The 1,250-nt window shown below is 45.0% G+C and overlaps 1 protein-coding gene across 1 annotated transcript in view; it reads right to left on the reverse strand.

Moving 5' to 3' along the window:
* Positions 1-82, reverse strand: part of LMF1 (lipase maturation factor 1) — a 164,861-nt gene extending 164,779 nt beyond the window's left edge. Inside the window, exon 1 of the mRNA XM_075285204.1 lies at positions 1-82. This exon is cut by the window's left edge and continues 123 nt beyond it. Coding sequence (XP_075141305.1) covers positions 1-73 — 73 coding nt within the window. The 5' untranslated portion in view covers positions 74-82.
* Between the last annotated feature and the right edge of the window lie 1,168 nt (positions 83-1,250).

Here is a 1,250-nt window from a genome sequence, read left to right on the forward strand (position 1 = left end):
CTTCCTTTCCTTTCCTTCTCCTCAGCCCGGATTCCCCGGTACCAGCTGTCACGGTGCCGCTGGGCGCCGCCATGTTGTGGCTCACAGCGCGCATGCGTCACCCGGCCTGCTAGTATGAGGTGAAGAGCGGGTATCCTCATTGCCCTGCAGCTGTACACCCGGGGTCAGAGCCAGAGCCCAGACCCTGCTGTATATGTGTGTGCCCAATACCTAGGGACAATGCATGGCAGGACATCATGACAACAGCCTCTGATGCCCTTAGCAACCAATCACGGCGCTACTTTCATTTAGTGTTCCTGTGGGTTAAGATGAAAGCTGCGCTGTGATTGGTTGCGAGGGGCAATAGAGGCAGCCATTGTTATAGTGTCATCTCTCCATGAGTATATATATATATATATATATATATATATATATATATATATATATATATATATATATATATATATAGGGACACCACAAGTATAAGCAGTATAATAAAGTGATTCTCACACTACAGCATTGCAGAATAGCCAGAAGGCTCCCAAAAAAAGGGACGACCCCCCCCCCCCCCCCCCCAGTCCTGGAAGAGCGGGCAAATCTCCAGGCCCGCCATAGCACTCCCACCGAGGAATGTCCGAAAAAAAGTTGTTCAGGACATTTCGTCCATGTCATAAAAAGGGGTCATGATGAAGTCTAATATGAGGGGTGGGGTCCCTCCATATGTAACATGACCTTGTCCCAAATTTTTCACAATGCAGGTTTTTTGCATCGGCAATCGTTTTTTCCTGTCCACTAAGCTACTGTGTATAAAGGCTTATTTTTTTGCAGAATATTGGGGAACAGACCACGGTCGCACTGGATCCCAGGAGCTCTTATGGGGCCCATAATGTGTTCCTTCCCAATATAAGGAGACCAGCACTATATACGATACATTATAGTTGGGGGCTGGTACGGATATAGGAGCTTCATGCTATGAGTAACGCTAGGTTCACACTAGTATTGGCCTATTTATGGTTCTGGACCAATGGAGGCGCGGACTGCTGTAATATTGGTAATACACAGAGCCCAGTAGACTCCATTGACTATAATGGGGTCCATCGGGTGTCCTTCGTTTTAAAACTGAAAGGCAGATGTGAATTAAGCCTGGGTTTGTAGATTTTGATGGAACCATATCAAGATATGTATAACTTACTCAATATCTTTTATTATCTCATTCTAGGGAATGGAATGGAAAAAAGAAGAAATTCTATCATTGAATTTTTGCATTTTAA

Source organism: Leptodactylus fuscus, chromosome 8, assembly GCF_031893055.1.
Source record: "Leptodactylus fuscus isolate aLepFus1 chromosome 8, aLepFus1.hap2, whole genome shotgun sequence".
In the NCBI taxonomy this organism is placed as follows: domain Eukaryota; kingdom Metazoa; phylum Chordata; class Amphibia; order Anura; family Leptodactylidae; genus Leptodactylus; species Leptodactylus fuscus.